Source organism: Mustela erminea, chromosome 10 (assembly GCF_009829155.1).
Source record: "Mustela erminea isolate mMusErm1 chromosome 10, mMusErm1.Pri, whole genome shotgun sequence".
Lineage (NCBI taxonomy): Eukaryota > Metazoa > Chordata > Mammalia > Carnivora > Mustelidae > Mustela > Mustela erminea.
Window position 1 is genome coordinate 67,357,523 of NC_045623.1, and position 16,051 is coordinate 67,373,573.

At 40.1% G+C, this 16,051-nt stretch overlaps 1 protein-coding gene across 2 annotated transcripts in view; it reads right to left on the reverse strand.

Annotated features, from left to right (window-relative positions):
* SCP2 (sterol carrier protein 2) overlaps positions 1-16,051 on the reverse strand; it is a 113,187-nt gene that overhangs the window by 19,839 nt on the left and 77,297 nt on the right. For both annotated transcript variants that reach the window (XM_032301599.1, XM_032301600.1), the window contains exon 12: positions 8,667-8,820. In XM_032301599.1, the coding sequence (XP_032157490.1) occupies positions 8,667-8,820 (154 nt within the window). The remainder of the gene's footprint in view (positions 1-8,666; positions 8,821-16,051) is intronic.

Genomic DNA, 16,051 nt, shown 5'->3' on the forward strand with positions numbered 1-16,051 from the left:
CTCTTGGTTTCAACTCAGGTCATGATCTCATGGGTTTTGAGATCCAGCCCCTGTCAGGCTCCCAGCTCAGCGGGGAGTATTCTTGAAGATTCTCTCCCCCTGCCCTTCCCCCTACTCCTGTAGGCACACTTACTCTCTTTCTCTCAAATAAATAAATCTTAAAAAAATAAAGAAAGAATACAGTTACTATGAAAAAATAATGGGGCATCTAGGTGCCTCAGTCAACTAAGCGCTCAGCTCTTGATTTTGGCTCAGGTTATGATCTCATGGGTTATGAGATCCAGCCCCCACATCAGGCTCCGCACTCAGAGCACAGCCTGCTTGCTCCCCCGCCCTCTGCTCCCTTCCAGTCAGCACACACCCTCCCCCCCACCATTCTCTTTCTCTCCTTCTAAAACACCGTGAAGAAAATAAGGTAGGTTAAGAGGATACAAAGAGAGTATACGTGTATGTTGGGTATTCTATGTATTTTATTTAAATTAACATACAGTGTATTATTAATTTCAGAGGCAGCGGTCAGTGATTGATCAGTTATATGCATCATTACATCAGGTGCCCTCCTTAATGCCCATCATCCAGTTACCCCATCCTTCCACCCACTCTCCTCCAGCAACCCTCATCCTACAGGTAAGAGTATCCTATGGTTTGTCTCCCTCTGATTTCGTCTTAGTTTATTTTCCCCTCCCTTTCCCTATGGAGTTTGATTTTAGATAGCCTGGTCAGATAGGCCTCTCTGAGGAGGTGATATTTAAATTAGGTCTTCAATCCCATAAATGAGCTAGCCATGTAAAAATTTAGGTGGGGAAGCCAGTCCTCAAGTTCTAGTATGAAAAACTTGAGGAAAAAACTAGCTTTGCAGTTAAAGGAACTATAAGAAAGGCCAGTATGACTGGTGCAGAGCAGAGACGCAGAAGGATCTAAGGTCACAGAAACATGCAGAACAAAATAATAAGGAGCTTTAGAGATTATGGTTAGGAGTCTGCGTTTTAAATATAATGAGAAGAACCGTACAGTGTAAGATACAGAATATCAAGATACAATTTATATGTTTTAAAAAAATAAATCTGGCTGCCAGCTAGAAAACTGAAAGGCTGCAAAAGAGGGCAGCAGGGAGACTGGGGAATGGCTATTGCAGCAGCCCAGGCAAGAGATAACATGATTAGAACATTTGCAAGAAGAGGCTGGACTCAAGATTTACATTTTACCTGTGACACAGAGAGGAATTTAGCAAACATCTGCCTATTGGTTGTCTGATAGTTAGGGAACAACTATAGATAAATGACCTATATAACGAAAGTGATAAGGGAACAGAAGACTGGCTGCTGAACCTTCCCCTACCCCTCACTCCTGGGTGGGACATATGTGACATTCTTTAAAACCTTGCTAGAGGGAAAAACCTTGACAATGGCAAGGCCTCAAGGCCTCACATTTAAAGTTCTTTTGAAACCTCCCTTTTTCCTTACCACCTCCAAGCCGGTAGTATAACCTGCCATCCCTCACAACCCCATAGTATATAACCTGCCACCTCTCACAACGTCGGGGAACAACAGCTCTTTCCTCCACGGGTCCTGTCCCCGGGCTTTAATAAACCACCACTTTGCACCAAAGATGTCTCAAGAAATCCTTCTTGGTCATTGACTCCAGACTCCACCCCATTGAACCTCTTCACCCATTATTCTAAAACTTCATCAGAAGGAACACAGTCTTTATAGCTACAAAGACCTGCGTTTGAATCCCAAGCTGCCTCCACTCACTAGCTATGTGATTCTGAATAAATTACTTCAGCTCTATGCACCTCTGGTGGGGAGGGAGGGAAAAAGGTAGAGAGGGCCAGTGACTTGGCATAATTAATTATACAAAATCCTGGGACAGGAGAGACACCTAGCAGAGCCCCTGGCCCATGGTAAAAAGCGACAGCATGACTGGTATGGGCTCCAAAGCCTCATGTGTTAGATACAGATAGAAACTTGAGGGGTCTGAGGAGGAGGAGGGTGTTAGGTAATTTCTCTGACAAACCACAGGCAGGCTGGTGGTAGCTGGGACCCAGATGGGGACAACACAGGAAGGATATATTTGAAGAAGTCAAGAGTACAGCGGTTTCTCGGTAAGTCTGTCTCTATTCTTTCTCCTTCCTTCTGTCTCTTTTTCTTATCTCCCCATCTGCCCCATCCATTTCTCCTTTCTCCTTCCTTTCCTTCCTTCTATCATTTCATAAATATCTAATGAGTGCCTGCTACATCCAAAGCATTGTTCAAGGTAGTGGGTATGTAAGGGAAAACACGTCAGACTTAAGCCCTGTTCTGAGTTGATATTCTTCTAGTGAAGGAGAAAAAGAAATAAATAGACAAAATAACTCCAAGTATTAGGAAGCAAACAAAAAGAGGAACCGACTTCAGGGAAAGCAGTCAAGGAATGAAATCTCAGAGCAACTGAATTTAAGCTAAGACCTTATTTAAACAAGGAAAAGAGATGGCTATTCAGAGGAAACTGCAAAGAGCCTGAGAGAGAAAGGAGCCTAATATGTTAAAAGAAAGTAAAGCAAAACCAGTCACTAGAACACAGTAAGTTGGGGGGAGAGTGATAGGAAATGAAATTGGAGAACTGGGCAGGGGCCAGATCATAGAGGCTAAAGTAGGGAATTTGGGAAGCTACTGAAATGATTAAGGAAGTGAAATACAGTTGCCTCTTGAACAACACGGTTCTGAACTGCATGGATCCACTTAGATGTGGATTTTTCCCATAAATATAGTACACTACTGTAGGTATATTTTCTCTTCCTTATGATGTTCTTAGTATCACCTTCTTTTCTCTAACTCACCCTAAGAATACAATATATAACACATATAACATACAGTATGTGTTAACCAACTTTTCATGTTATCGGTAGGGCTTCCAACCAACAGTAGGCTCTTAGAAGTTAAATTTGTAGGGAGTCAACTGCTTCGGGGAATTTTCAATTGCACAATGGCTCAGCGCCCTTAACTCCCACAGTGTTCAAGGGTCAACTGTAGTTTGTTTAGTGGTTCTTAAAACAGCGTAAAGAATGAACTGGCGAGAGGGGATGGGTAGATGTGAGAACAGAGGTGGGAATAATTAGGAGGCTGCTGGAATAGTCCAGATAAGAAGTGAGGGTGGTCTGGACTATAGTGGAGGTAGTCCACTAGTGGAAATGGAGAAAGGAAAGTAGATTCAAGTATATATATATTTTTAAAGATTTTTTTTATTTATTTGACAGAGATCACAAGTAGGCAGAGAGAGAGAGGAGGGGAAGCAGGCTCCCTGCTGAGCAGAGAGCCTGATGCGGGGGCTTGATCCCAGGACCCTGAGATCATGACGTGAACTGAAGGCAGAGGCTTAACCCACTGAGCCACCCAGGTGCCCCTCAAGTATATTTTACAGATAGAATCCATAGCCTTTGTTACTGAGAAATGAGGGGGAACTAAAGGTGAAGGGAAAGGACAAGGATAATTCGGGTGTTCCTGAATAACTGAGGGAATGGCAGTACCATGCAATGACAAAAGGAAGAACGCAGTGGGAATAGAGGGGATCAAAGTTCCACTTTAGGTACTTTAAGATGTTTGTGAGACAAGAAGGCAGTTGGATATGAGACTGGAGCTCAAAGAGGCTGGGGCTGGACGTAAAGGGGGGTAACCAAGTATATGATTCAAGTATTTAAACCCATGGGAACTGATAAGCTTGCCTTTAGGAAATTACAGGACAACACCCTATGGAAAGAGGAAGCAGCAGCCAATGGATTCAAGTATTTAAACTCAAGGGAACTGCTAAGTTTGCCTTGAGGAAATTAGAGAAAGAAGAGAGCCCAGGACAACACCCTATGGAAGGAGGAAGCAGCAGCCAATGATACAAAAGGAAAAACCAGAAGAGCGTGGTGTTGCGGAAGCTGAGAAGGGAGAAAAAATCTGGGAGAGAGGAATAAACTGTATCAGTTGCTGTCAAACAGTCAAATACCCTCCTGGATTTGGCAGCAAGGAGAGTACAGGTGACTTTGACAAAAACAATTTGAAGGGACGCCTGGGTGGCTCAGTTGGTTAAGCAGCTGCCTTCAGCTCAGGTCATGATCCCAGCGTCCTGGGATCGAGTCCCACATCGGGCTCCTTACTCCGCAGGGAGCCTGCTTCTCCCTCTGACTCTGCCTGCCACTCTGCCTGTGCTCGCTCTTGCTCTCTCTCTCTGACAAATAAATAAATAAAATCTTTGGAAAAAAACCCAACAATTTGAAGAAGTGAGGGAAGGTAGAAGTCAAATTATATTGAAAGAGTGAAGACGAAAGAGAAACAGAGACATTTTGAGTTGATGACATGAGAAAGACATGAATTTAGGGGGCCAAGGACAAATTTTGTTATAGCAACTTGAACAGACTCAATTTATGAGTCTCAGCAGGCCTCAATTTATCCAAGATACAGCTCAAAACCAAAAAGTTGTAGCAGAAAAAAAAAATACTGTTCAAAACTGATCTAAATTAAAGTTTAACTCTAAATTAAATGCAATTGGTCACAGCTCTTAAATAGACATCTCCTCATTTTCTCAGTTCCTACTACAGCTCTGAACATTTCTTATCCACACTGTTGCAACTGCCTCCTACGGATTCCTGGCCTCTGGTTTCTCCACCATTCAGTGCAAAGTTAATGCCAGACTGATCTGCTTAAAGGGCAATATAACCACATGATTTTTTGACAGAATTCATTCTGTGGGCTCCGGTCCAAACTCCCCAGTAGATGATTTGAAGGTTTCAAAACCATAATCCAATCTAGTTACAACTCTATCTCCTGTCACCAAAACACTACTGACTCTGCCCATCTACCAAGGCACACACAAAATAATCTACTCCGTACCACACAGTACACCACTCACCCAACCCTGTACCTCAAATCTCTGTGCCTGAAGTACCCTTCCTTTACCTTTCTGCTAGGCAATCAAAGTCACCTGGTTTAAATTTACCTTCTTTGTAATAATTTTTCCTCTGGGTTTCTTCCCCCTCCCCCTGGGGTTTCAACAGCATTTTGAAGAAACTATGTCTGCTTTCCCCACATACACAGAGGACCGTTCTTGAGTGCCTAAGCATGTAGCAGTTGCTCCATCAAAGCTAGTTAATTAAGAAGCTAAGTAAATCAGATTATATGCAAAGGTTACTGGCAATATAACGACTTATAAGAAATATTATTTGGTCATTCAGATGAATAAAATGTATTTCTCAGATTTATTTGGTCTTCATTCACAGTTCTGAAAATGCTCCAAAGCCATAAAGGTGAAATGAGTATCTTGTTATAACTGAAGGTGACTTATGGACCCCACCATACATCACTACCTCCAGGGAGGGGAGAGGAGCTGGAGACTGACCAACCAGCGGCCAATGGCTTGGTCAATCATAATTATGTACTGAAGCCACAAAAAACAAAAAAACCCCAAGAGGACAGATTTTCAGAGAGCTTCCGCACTTAGGAAACCAGAACCCTCCCTCATACCACCAGGCCGGGCCCCAACCTCTCTTGTTTGGGACCTCACCCTATGTATCTCTTCATCTTATTATTGATTTGTACCCTTTATCATGTCCTTTAATAAACTGGTAAAATATAAGTGTTTTTCTGAGTTCTGTGAGGCACTAGGAGGAGTCACTGGAATCTCCAACCTGTAGCCAGTTGGTCAGAAGCACTGGTAATAGTCTTGAGGTTTGTCACTCATGTGAAGTGGTGGGTGGGGGCCAGTCTTGTGGGACTGAACCCTTAACCTGTGGAACCCGATGCTATCTCTGGGTAGAAGGCGTCAGAACTGGGCTGAATTCAGACCCACAGGTGTCTGAGAATTCCTTGGTGTTTGGGGACAGTTAGCGGGAACTCCCATTCCCCATGATAGAACTGGATCTGGGAACCCTGAAAGAGTACCTTAAATTGACCTTGTGTAAAACAAAACCACAACCTTACTTTAAAATATTTGCACCATTAGATTCAGAATCATTTTCCCAACTTTGACCTTAGTAGTGAGTTATGTTGTATCATTAAGACTCTCAATAACACCTTCAGTATTTTCTTATTAGTCATTTGTACAGGTATCCCTGGCTTTTCAATCTAAAGTTCATGTTACACCACTTTGCTTCTACAAAAGACCTACATTAGTATCTGTTTTTGCTAAACAAAAGAAATCCAAAGAGGATTTTGGTTTTTACCAAAAAAAAAAGTAAGAAGAGGTAATAGGGCTCAATGTTAGTTTTGCAGGAGCCATTTTAGATGCAGTGTGTAGACGGAAAGTGGCACCTCCCCCAAATTCTCTCCCCAAGAACTACACTCAGTAGGGAGCCACAGCTTTGAACTGTGCCTGTGAGCATCTGTGCTTTATCTCAATTTATTTTGTCCATCCATTAGCAAAATGTGCTTGAAGTATCAGAAAAGCACAAGAGAGGTTATTCCAGGGGTCTGGGAAACACTCAAGAATTTTTCCATTAAGTTAATGGTAACTGCTTCTTTGCTTTACACCATTTGGGCTTAAGAAAAATTTCATAGGGGGGGGCGCCTGGGTGGCTCAGCTGGTTAAAGCCTCTGCCTTCAGCCCAGGTCATGATTCCAGGGTCCTGGGATCGAGCCCCACATCAGGCACTCTGCTCGGTGCAGAGCCTGCTTCTCTCTCTCTCTCTCTCTCTGCCTGCCTCTCTGCCTACTTGTGTTCTCTGTCAAATAAATAAATAAAATCTTTAAAAAAAAAAAAAGAAAAGAAAGAAAAATTTCATAGGAATGTTCTACTTTGGGATAGCAGGGGAAACCTGTGTATCATCTGGATTTTTTTCATACTTCTGCCTTCCCACAAATATCACTGTAGCTATTTTGAACCAACTCAATCTCCTAATTATTTAGTCTCCTGAAATTAAAAAAAAAACGATGAGAATTCCATGTTTAAAATAGAATGTATTGCCCCAAATTCATAAACTTCTAATCTGGGCAAACTGGATACTATACTAATATGCTGACTCCAGTCGCTCTTTATAGTTTGTGTTTTACTGAGGGTTTTCAACATCAAATATGAACTGGATGAAATTCTAGAAGACAGTATAGACTGATGGTCACCTTTAGGAGGAAACTCGAAAATTCAACATTTTAACACCTTTTTATCTGATTCAGTTCAAGGAACATTCACTATGTCAGAGATTTTTGCAGGGGTGGAATGAAGTCACAATAGCCTTAGGCCTCAAGGATTTCATATAAGGGGAATAAAAATGTGGATATACTACAACTAAGCCAGGACTGGGTATGGGGTCCAGGAGGTACAAAGTGTTGTGGATATTCAGAGGGAGATGGTACCAGAGATGGGCCTTCAATGATAGAACTTTCACAACAGAAATTATATTCAGGCAGAGAAAGAAAAGTGAAAGGGCAGAAAGAAAAGACTCATGAGCCTGTAAAACATAGAAATATAATGGATTCTGAAAAGAAGTGTGTCAACATATCCTTTGTGGAACCAAAAGTGTGGAAAAAATAAATAAATAAATACCAAGAATTTCAGAAGGAAAAAGGAAGCCAATTAGTGTTGACAGCTACAGCAAGGTTAAAGAGAACAAGAACAGAAAACAAAGACAAACATTTCATAATCAGATCACTGTTAGCCTTACCTGACCTCTGTGGTGAGGTCAAAAACTAGATCCTAAGATAAATATTTTAGCATGGACCAAAAAAATAGTGGCCCAGTATAAAAGAATAATCATAGAAGAAAATAAGGCAAAAAGAAAAGTAAAATTTTGTCATATGTAAGACCTGACCATATTTGCTAACAGAAGGAAAGGCGTCAACAGAAAAGCAAAATTAAAGATTCAAAAGGGAGAGAGTATACTTAATATTTGGAACAAAGTTACAGAACTTGGTTGGAAACAAAAGCAATCCAGGCCTTGGAAAGGAAGAGGGACATTTTGCCTATGGGAAGGATGAATGAGCACTTCTGAGACAAGAGCAAGGAAGTTCAGGGATCCTGAACAAGGCTTGGGCAGAAAGTGCTTGGAAATTTGAGGAGCACAGGCATTTGGTAAGGACAGGAAGAAAATCAGCAAGAGACAAAAAGGATTCTAGCAGCAGTGAGGGCTTAGGGCCATTCAGAAACAAAAACGTGCAGAGAGCCAATTAGCATATTTAATAACTTTCTCCAAACAACCTCAGAAGCTTGGGAGGCTATGCAGGGAGACAGCAGTTTTGAGAAAGGAAACCAAAGAGTGAACTTGCCTAACTTAAAATCACTCTGTCTGGCAGGTCTAAGAGAAGTAGTTTTAGGTTAGCAGCACTTTGTTTTGACTCTGCTCTCCACACACCCCCCCCCCCCCCCCGCCCCGCTTAAGTACACCTCTCAACCAGCACAGAGCCCAGCGCGGGGCTTGAACTTAACACCCTGAAATCAAGACCTAAGCTGAGATCAAGATCAAGAGCCCTCGCTTAAACCACTGAGACACCCAAGCGCTCCGATGGTGCCTCGTTTTTGAACAAAATTTTCCTAAGGCTGGTTAAGTTTAAAAGCTAATTGTCGGTTTAAAGGCTTTAAAGCCAGGCTACCAAAGCAAAGTAATGAGATATTTACGGAGTACTAAAACAATAAAATCTGGACTATATACTTGTACAACGTCATCAGCTGTGAAAGGTCAGAATTCATCAACAGACAAAACCCAGAATGCCACTCACCTGGCAGCTTCAGGAAAGCCCATCCTGTAGATCGTCACAACCACAGCTCCTCCGATGCCTAAATTATGCTGCAGAGCAACCTTTGCACCGGGAACTTGCCTTTTTCCGGCTTCCCCTCTCAGCTGCCAGCAGAGTTCGGCGCACTGAGCCAGACCTAACAAATCGAACACAGAGCACTCAGGTTCCGCTGCTAACGAAAGCTGCCCCAACTGGCTTTCTGAAGCCAGACAAGAGCTTACACTGAATCACTGAATCGTGACTTTAATTCAGCCAAAAGAATGTTTGCATAAATAATAACTTCTCTTAAAAGCCATGAGGGTTTAAAAAAAAAAAAAAAAGCCATGAGGGTTTCTGCAGCCAGTTGTCTTTTTTCCCGTCCCAACTCCATATTTAGACAATATAGAGGCTTAAGAAATTCCCTGCACTCTTTAAAAATCCAACCTGTCATTTTCTTGGTGATGTTAAAAAAAAAGAACACTGAAGAACAGTTCTCTGGCTCAGGCAAAATGGCATAAAATACATTTTTATGTATCTAGGATTTGGGAGTTCACTTTCCATAAAAAGTTTAGCTAGCATGGGTAATTTTCCTATTATTTTCCCCAAATGGATCTCAACATGAATGGACCTTCATAAGAACAGCATATGTCCCCCTGGATAATAAAATCAAAGGTTTTTAGAGCTGGAAAGAATTTAATGATGTCAGACTGAGAAAGTGTAAGATTAATTAAATATTAAGTAATAATAATAAAGTAGGCTAATCTAGAGTTGTCTCCTGATTTACACTTGTCTTTCTACCAGACCAGCTATTCCAGGATACCTGAGTTAAGAATCTTTAAACAGGATAGACTGGTTTCACCATCGTGAAGTCGGAGCTATGCGAGTCTACCTACAGTATCTGTTCTTCCACCTACATGCCCAATCACAGCTTATGATTCCTGAGTACCTGTGACAATTTCCTACTTATGAACCTGTTAAAAAGAAAAAACACAGGTCCAAAATAGGTCATTTAGACTGAATTTCCAAATCAAGGCTTAGATCCTCACCTAATTGTAGTTTCAACCTCCCCCAGAAATGCAGTCTTAACTGGTCAGGAATTTTTTGGTCAATGCCACTGAGTCTACCACCTGTGCCATCTGCATCCCCAGAAGATAAGGTAGCCGGCAGGATAACACCCCTTGCTTTTCTACCTAAAGGAAATCAGCTTTGCCTGGAACAATTTTTTTCTTTTGTTAACAACTTTTTATTTATTTATTCACTTACTTACTTACTTATTCTTTAAGATTTCATTTATTTATTTGACAGAGATTACAGGTAGGCAGAAAGGCAGGCGGAGAGAAAGGAGAAGCAGGCTCCCTGCTGAGCAGAGAGCCCAATGCCGAACTCGATCGCAGGACCCTGAGATCATGACCTGAGCCGAAGTCAGAGGCTTAAACCACTGAGCCACCCGGGGGGCCCCTCTAACAACTTTTTTTTTTTTTTAAGATTTTATTTATTTATTTCATAGAGAGAGAGGACAAGCAGGGGGAGAGGCAGAGGAGGAGGGAAAAGTAGGCTCCTGCAGAGCAGGGGAAGCCTGATATGGGACTCGATCCCTGGACTCTGAAATCATGACCTGAACTGAAGGCAGTGGCTTAACCCACTGAGCTACCCAGGTGCCCCACCTTCTATTTTGTACAATCCTACAGAGCCTTCCTCCACTTGCTAAATGGGATGCTGCCCAGTTCATGAATCATTTATTAAAGCCAATTAGGTCTTTAAAATTTACTCAGTTGAACTTTTGTTATTTAACAAACCCCAACCTCAAGAAATTTAACTGCCACTTCTTATTTCCAAGCAGTATGTACGTATTTACAGAATATATATCTTAAGCACTGTTTTAAAAATAGGTAATTCCACAACCTATTATGATTTTTTGAATTGTGAACATTCTGAGCATTAATGAAGAAGATCAAAGTGAAACTTTGGGGCAGTTAACTTTACTAGAAATCTGCCATATAGAAAGCTCAACCACTTAATGAATATATAAGAGGAAAAAAGTATTCACACCGCTCTTACATACACATGGGAAAGACACTACAGCAATTTTCTTAACAAAACAATAAATAGACATAGTTCAAAATTTTTGAGAAAATACTCAACCTCACCTTGATTAAATAGAAAAAAAATGCCATTTTAAACCAAACTGGTAATGGTGCTTTTTTATTTGTTTTCATTTTGATTTGTTTTGGGTAAGGATGTTTAAAAACAGGACTAATCGATGCTGGGGAGAGTACAAAGACAGTCACCTCCATACAGTACTGGTGTAAGTTCAAATCAGTGCAACCTTTTTGGAAAGCAGTGTACAAAATTAAGAACCTTGAAAATGCCTGAAAACCATTCTATAGAAAAAAGCATAGGCAAAGGTTTACACAAAAAGCTATCTTCATCACATTGTAACAGTGAAAAACTAGATAATCTAGAAGTGAAATAACTGGGGAATGGTTATATCAATTGTGAATTATTCATACAACAAAGTACTATGTTTCTATTTAAAACATTTATAAAATGTTTAACAATCTAGAAAAACTATGATTATGATATATAATCTTAGTAAAACATACAAGGAACCAATATTGATCTACCCATCCACCCAACAAATAATTTATGGCCTATTATGTTCTAGACACTCCTCAAGGCTCAGAAGATCCGTCAGTAAACAAGGAAGGCATACTGTTTTCCCTCATGAAGCTGACAGTCTTGCAATATAAAGAAGCAAGCATTTACAGTGCAGTCTGCTGGGGGTGGGTAGCCTTATGATAATGCTACCATGGAGTGGAGGTGGGGATAAGGAGGCAGGCAGAAAGAGGAAGAGAGCAGGAGAAAAAGCAGGTCTTGTCATTTATTTGCTTTTGATAAAAGATGAGTGTCAGTAAGAAAGCATACTGATGATTTAGCTTTCTGGTTGTCTACTTTCAGAATAAACTGGCATTTCTTTCTCGCATTTCTAGAATTTGGATCTGTGAAAGGTGGCAGTCAAAAGTTGGACTCAGAAATCTACCTGCCAAGAAGGCACAGCAGTTATGAAAGCTTTAGCCTAGGACTTCACTACATATAGTCTGGCTGCTACTAGAAATAAACCATTCAAATATGTACCAAGGACTCCACTAAATACTAATATATAAAGAATTGACAGTGTAATGGAAAGTGCTGATAAAGATGAGTACTAAGTGCACTGGAAAACCTCAGAATGGAAAAAACTACAGGGAAAAACATCTTGAGATATTACCTGAACCTGCTTCCTTGAACCCATCACTCTTCCTTATACCGTTAAGACAGTCAAGTACAAAGAAGTTGTAATTCTTTTACATTAGACATCTAAAGGCCTTATCATAAACAGCATTAAAAAAAATCTATATATTCGGGTACCCAGGTGGCTCAGTGGGTTAAAGCCTCTGCCTTCAGCTCAGGTCATGATCTCAGGGTTCTGAGATCAAGTCCCTCATCAGGCTCTCTGCTTGGCAGGGAGCCTGCTTCCCCCCATCCCTCTCTCTGCCTGCCTCTCTGCCTATTTGTGATCTCTCTCTGTCAAATAAATAAATAAAATCTTTTTAAAAAATCTACACATTCAGAAAGTCCCCCCAAAATCCCAGGAGGGTTTTTTTAATGGAAATCAACAAGCTGATTCTAAAATTCCTATGGAAATGCAAAGGAGCTAAAAGAGCCAAACAACTCCAAAAAAGAAGAATAAAGTTGAGAGCTAAGGCTACCTAATTTCCAGAAGTATTATAAAACTATAATAATCAAAACATGTAAAGACAGACAAATAGATTACTGAACGGAAAAGACAGTCCAGAGATAATGCCCACATATATATGAACAATTGATTTTTGATAAAGGCAATCTACGGAGAAAATATAACTTTTCCAACAAACGGCACTATATCTGGAAATACATTAAGTAAAAAATGGACTTGGATCCATACTTTGTGCCATACACAAAAATTAATTCAAAATGGACTTGGATCCATACTTTGTGCCATACACAAAAATTAATTCAAAATGGATTATAAGTCTAAATATAAAAGTATAAAACGTCTATAAGAAAACCCAGGAAAAGGTCTTGGTGACCCTGGATTAGACAGAGATTGCTTAGGTAAGAACCAGAAATAAACCCATAAAAGAACAAACAGATAAGTGGGAGTAAATAAAAATAAAAAACTTCTGCTCTTCAAAAGACACTACCAAAAGAATGATAAGGAAGTCACAGATTAGGAGAAAACTTATGCAAAACATACATATCAAGAACTTTCAAAAATCAGTAAAAAAACAACCAGGGGCACCTGAGTGGCTCAGTCAGTTAAGCTTCTGCCTTTGGCCCAGGTCATGATCAAGAGCAAGGAGCAAGGACCGAGCCCCAAATAGGGCTCCCTGTTCAACAGAGTCTGTTCTCCCTCTCCCTCTGTCCCTCCCCTCTGCTCATGCTCTCTCTCTTTCAAATAAATAAAATCTTTAAAAAAAAAAAAAAGTTATGTCCCAAAATAGGCAAAATACTTGAGAATAGACTCTTCAAAAGAAGGTATACAAATGGCAAATAAGCACTTGAAAAAATGTTTAACATCATTCATTAGTCATTAAGAAAATATAAATTAAAACCACAAAGAGATGCCACCACACACTGGTTAGAATGGCTAAAACTGGGTGCCTGTGTGGCTCAGTGGGTTAAAGCCTCTGCCTTCAGCTCAGGTCATGATCCCAGGGTCCTGGTATCAAGCCCCACATGGGGCTCTCTGCTCAGTGGGGAGCCTGCTTCCCGTCCTCTCTCTCTCTCTGCCTGCCTCTCTGCCTGCTTGTGATCTCTGTCTGCCTAATAAATAAATAAAATCTTGAGAAAAAAAAAAGAATTTCTAAAAAATAAATAAATAAATAAATAAAAATTTTTCAAAAATAATGACTAAAATTAAAGACTGACCAAACCAACTATTGATGAGGATGTGGAGGTCTGAGAACTCTCATACACTGCTAGTGGGAATGTAAAATGGTATAACCACTTTGGAAGTCAACTTGACAGTTTCTCAAAAGTCAAATTATGGAAAGAGCCAAATGATCATTGACTGGTAAATGGATAAAGATAGATTGATACATATATACATATATACGATGGACTATGACTTGGCCAGGTGCCTTAAATAAAATATCTTTAAAAAAAAATAAATGCTATAGGAGATTCTGAATTAGTATATCAGTAGACACTATATTTGAGAACCAATTAAAGAGGCACCTGGGTGGCTCAGTGGGTTAAGTATCTGCCTTCAGCTCAGGTCATGATCCCAGAGTCCTGGGATCAAGCCCCACATCAGGCTCCCTGCTCAATGAGGAGTTCGCTTCTCCCTCTGGCCTGCCCCAGCCCCTGCCCCCCATGCTCTCATTCTCACTCTTTCTCAAATAAATAAAATCTTTTTTAAGAATTAAAAAATAAAAATAAATTAAAAATAAAAAGGAACCAATTACTTAGATCACCTAATGATAAAGTGGGCACACAATAAGCATTTGTTAAAGTTTCATGGACTGAAAAAATGAAAGATCAGCACATAAAACTAGGTTGAAGCCATACTAGAAAAGCACCAAATGCCAGGTTTAACTGGCACAGAAGGCCAAAGAAAATAACCAATGTTTTAGCTTCAAAACAACAATCCCTTGTAAGAAGCTGTATCTCAAATCACTTTCGTGGTCTTTCAGATCACAAACATTAATAAGCATTTTCAAAAATCAGAGATAGCCAATAATAAGCTAAAGTCAAATTTTATTTATTCATTTTAAGTAAGTGTTCAGTAAGCATTAATGATTTATTAATTATTAATAATTTATTTATTAACATATGAAAGCACATTAAAAATTGAAATAAAATATGATGCTACTTGGATGCTAAAAAATTTTTTTTTACATTCTTTTTTTTATTTTTTAAGATTTTATTTATTTATTTGTCAGAGAGCGAGAGAGAGCACAAGTGGAGGGAACAGCAGGCAGAGGGAGAAGCAGGCTCTCCGCTAAGCAGAGAGTCCGATGCGGGGCTCCATCCCAGGACCCTGGGATCATGACCTGCGCCAAAGGCAGAGGCTTAACCAACTGAGCCACCCAGGTGCCCTGGACATTAACAATTTAAAAATCTAAGTTTCAATGTGATTTTTCTAATTGAAAAATCTAAAAGGGAGGAGCCTGGGTGATACAGTCTGTTAAGCATCTGACTCTTGGTTTCAGCTCAGGTCATGATCTCAGGGTTGTGAGATCAAGCCCTGCAGGGGATCCACACTGAGTGCAGAACCTGTTTGAGATTCCCTCTTCCTCTCTCTCTGCCCCCACACAACTTTTCCGTTTCTCTCTCTCTCTCTCTCAAATAAATAATTTTTTAAAGATTTTATTTATTTATTTATCAGAGAGAGAGAGAGAGAGAGTGTGTACACTAACAGGCAGAGGAGGACAGAGAGGCAGGCTCCCTGCCGCAGGGAGCCTGATTCGGGACTCGATACCAGGACCCCAGGATCCTTACCTGAGCTGAAGGCATAGGCTTAACCGATTGAGTCACCCAGGCGTCCCTCAAATAAATAAATTTTTTAAAAAAGAAAGAAAAATAAAAGGAATTCATGATTTTAAACTAACAATAAAATATTCACTTCAAATGCTTAAATCTATCTTTCTATTACAGTTACTGTTATGGCAACTAGAAGCTTTTTTTCATCCAGATCTGGAAAGTTAAAATTGAAAACCATATCATGAAGCTTTAATTTTAAAGCTAATTTTCCAATACTGAGTTCCCACCAAAGCAGCAATATAAACTAACATCATTTGTAGAAGAGAACCTTACACTGTCCCCACTCCATCATAAGTTAGTATGTTTTGGAAGCACTTGACCATTTCTGATTTTCTAGAATCCTACTGCAATTTGTTATCCAAGTAACCAGGGAAAAATATTTAAACTACTCAGGGCTGTCACTCTGATATATTTTCCAGGAGTCTGAATTCTTTCTTGGACTACAGCTAAAGGCCATGTGTCAGATTTACTTGAAGTATATCCAAATCCTTAGTATGTAGCAAGTAAACATTTACACTTCAAGAATTCCTCATTCCTATTCAGGCTACTAATCAAATCAGCAAGATCTGTAAGTTTTTCCCTGAAAATGCTACCCCACCACTAGACATTATCCCTAATGACTGATGATAACAGGAAAATATTATCAACAGTGTAGACTAAAATATTCGAAAGGGTGCCTGGGTGGCTCAGTTTCTTGAGCATCAAACTCATAATCTCAGCTCAGATCTTGATCTCAGGGTTGTGAGTTCAAGCCCCACATTGGGGTTCATGCTGGACATGTAGCCTACTTAAAAAACAAAAACAAAAATAAATAATAAGTA